This window comes from Trypanosoma equiperdum, assembly GCF_001457755.1.
Source record: "Trypanosoma equiperdum strain OVI genome assembly, contig: ctg_1125, whole genome shotgun sequence".
In the NCBI taxonomy this organism is placed as follows: domain Eukaryota; phylum Euglenozoa; class Kinetoplastea; order Trypanosomatida; family Trypanosomatidae; genus Trypanosoma; species Trypanosoma equiperdum.
Window position 1 is genome coordinate 287 of NW_027123089.1, and position 2,975 is coordinate 3,261.

The 2,975-nt window shown below is 43.8% G+C and overlaps 1 protein-coding gene across 1 annotated transcript in view; it reads right to left on the bottom strand.

The window, feature by feature from the left end:
* Positions 1-2,469: 2,469 nt before the first annotated feature.
* Positions 2,470-2,975, bottom strand: part of TEOVI_000583500 (variant surface glycoprotein (VSG)-related, putative) — a gene marked incomplete at both ends in the record, with an annotated part of 1,416 nt that continues 910 nt past the window's right edge. The window contains one exon of the mRNA XM_067220359.1: positions 2,470-2,973. Coding sequence (XP_067076460.1) covers positions 2,470-2,973 — 504 coding nt within the window. The remainder of the gene's footprint in view (positions 2,974-2,975) is intronic.

Sequence of the window (2,975 nt, forward strand, 5' to 3'; positions counted from 1 at the left end):
CTTTTTCCAAAGCGTCGTTGACACCTCACCCGCCAGTGAGGTAAGTGGCCGCTAATTTTACACCCATGGGGTTTCCTCAACTGGCAAAGCCCATTCTCTAAGGTTGAGCTTCCTGTGGCCTCGTCTGCTCGCAGGTGAAATTTATGCAGTTTTATTCTTCACTAACTGTTTGATTTTCCGCGTGGTGTAAAGTGGGCAACAAAAACGAGGGGGTATTATTGTAGGCATCAAGCAATCCTAAGGGTGTACTTCCTTCGGAGTGGACTCAAATTCTTTACAACCAAGAGCCCTACCAATTAAAAAGAAGGTGCAAGCAAGAAACCTCACTGCGCGTACAAAAGTAAACAAAAGAGGTGAATAATAACGGCCGAATACTGTAAAAAAAAACTAATGCGGAACAGTTGTGTGTGTTGTGGTTTGATCAATGTTATTCGCAGCCTCGGGCTCCCACCAAAAAACTAAGACTTGTAGGAGAGTGGTGTGTGACAACCAAGCTTGGGTGTTCTTGCAGTCAGTCAGAAAGTGGTGGTTATTTTTCAATTATAACAATGAGCACTATAACTGTACTAAGGAACTTTAGAAAACAGACACGAAGAGTCTTGCCACTAGCAGTACCGTTGAGTTGGAGTCAAAGTTAAATTAGGAGCGGTTTCCAGTTCCCTGCAGACCACCAGAGTTAACACCAACCTCTTCTTCAGCATCTTTCAAAGTTCGCCACCGCTGGAGTGTCAGCAATTGCGCTTTAAATATCACCTCTCGACCATGTGGTGTTCTATGCGAGAAGTGATGTGGCTACCACAAACTTTGTGCCTTTTGTGTTCATTTCCATGGACCTCCCTAGAGTTCCATCAAGTAGCCCACCTGCATTCAATGTTTCACTAACTGCATACTACAGTGGTGTACGCGGCATTCTAGCAACAGCCTTCCTCAGTCAGTCGTGTCTCACCTCGAGGTGTTTAATCTTGTGACGGCTACTTGGCGATGGTCTCTAAGTTCTTTGGCCGTAATGCACCTTCCATTTGTGTCACTGACAGAATTCTCAAACCCACTACCTGTTGTGCGTTCCGCTAACCGCTGTAACGACCTATTGGCTTCTCCCACTTCCGCAGATGGGTCCTTCGTTTCTAGGAGATTGATTCGTAGCATCGTCTGCGTTCTTGTATGTCCTCCCTTCCTTTGCAAACACCCCCACCCTGTAACCCCCATACCCATCACCCTCATGTTCTTTTTGTTCACCTTACTCTCCTGTCCACCTATCTGTATCACCGGACTGTTGTTGTATCTCTACTCCAAAACATGCAACACTGTTCCACGTAACTTTCGCAATTTTCCTCACTACACAAATTTCCACGAACTCCTTAAACCTCCGAAAGCGACGAATCGGCCCCACTTTGGTGATATCCCCCTCAACCTTGTCAAGTATCCCCCTGCTCTTCCCTTGTGATGCGGTTGTTGAAAACGACTAATACACACAAAACTCCCACTGTACTCCATCCTACCACAAAAAAAAAACATATAGTTGCATCCTCCATCGCCTGTTACCAACATTTGACTTCCGATTATTTTTTGTATGCGCAGCATAAAGTTCCTTAAATTACCCTCACACCATGATATTTATAGTGGTTAACAACAGTCTCTCTCCTATCGATAAAGGGGTGAACCAGCCGCTTTGCACACACTTTGTGCCCGGCTACATCTTTTTGTCTCTAAGTTGAGGGCATTTTCCCGTGAATTTATGATTTCACCGCATTTTTTTCCTCCAAATTTCTGCCAACTCTGTATTGAAACAACTGAACTCATTCTATCAAATATTCCGTTAATTCTTGAGCACATCAGCACACACTCTCGAAAACCCGGTGAATGCTGCGACAAAACCTCCATCGGAGCGATCACGCTTTAGACAGAAATGCAATTCCTGAGAACATTACCGATAAAACGTGTAACCATCCGCACTACATTCAACTCTACACTTTTCTGGGAGTCTTTACCACACACCTTTATCCCTTCTATTCACTTAAGGTGTTAAATCTAATTTACTCAATACCTATTTCAAGGGATTGTCAATTCCATCTTGTTAAAAAAGGGACAAACCAGCTTGGAAGGAGTTTTCCTTTCTATTCCGCATTCTTTCACTTCACGGGATACTGAGAGTATTGTTCAGTCAATATTATTGAAAAAAAAATGTCAACACACTGCTGTAGCAAAAAAAAAAAGAAAGCATAACTTGAGTGATATTTGAATCACATCACGTCGCTTACTATATGAATTTCCCATTTACATTTGCTATCCTCTAATTCACATCCCTCCCCTGCCTTGAATCCACTAGTGTTTACCTGTTGTTGACGTTACCATCGTTAAACGTCAGAAGAGCCTTTTTTGGAATCACGCCCGTGCTCATTCTGACGTTGCTTTCCTTTTCTCTTAGTTTCCCGTCTTACCTGATATTTGCCAATTCAAACCAGGTTTTACTCAATTTTTGGCATTGCCAATTTTCCTGTTTGACTCTTCAAACTCTTTTTGTAGCTTTTCAATGGCATCTGCGAGCGTTCTCTTATCATTCTCGTAGTCTTTCAGATCCCTCATTTCGTTGAAAACTTTTAACAACTCCCTCATCCACGGTATATTCTTAATATCTCTGTTCCTACCCCTAACCACGTAGCGCACACGGTGGCCAGGGGCTTCTTGGGGCAGAATCCAGAGCCGCCAGAAGCTGAACTTTCTCCTATCACCAAAGACATAGGTAGTTCCGGTACATCCATCAACACCGTGGTTAATCATGTCGCGGAAGTCGTTTACTAGTTTGTTAAACCCTTCTTGTGGGCCTTCCATACTTGAGCACTGTTCTTTGAGAAAATACCACCTTTCCCCCGCGTCTTCATCTGGTCTCCACACCGCCCTATTATCTCCCCTAGCGCAACGACTACAGCAGAGCTGAGTTTCTCTTCCCAAATTCATACGAGGCGCGCACAAACACA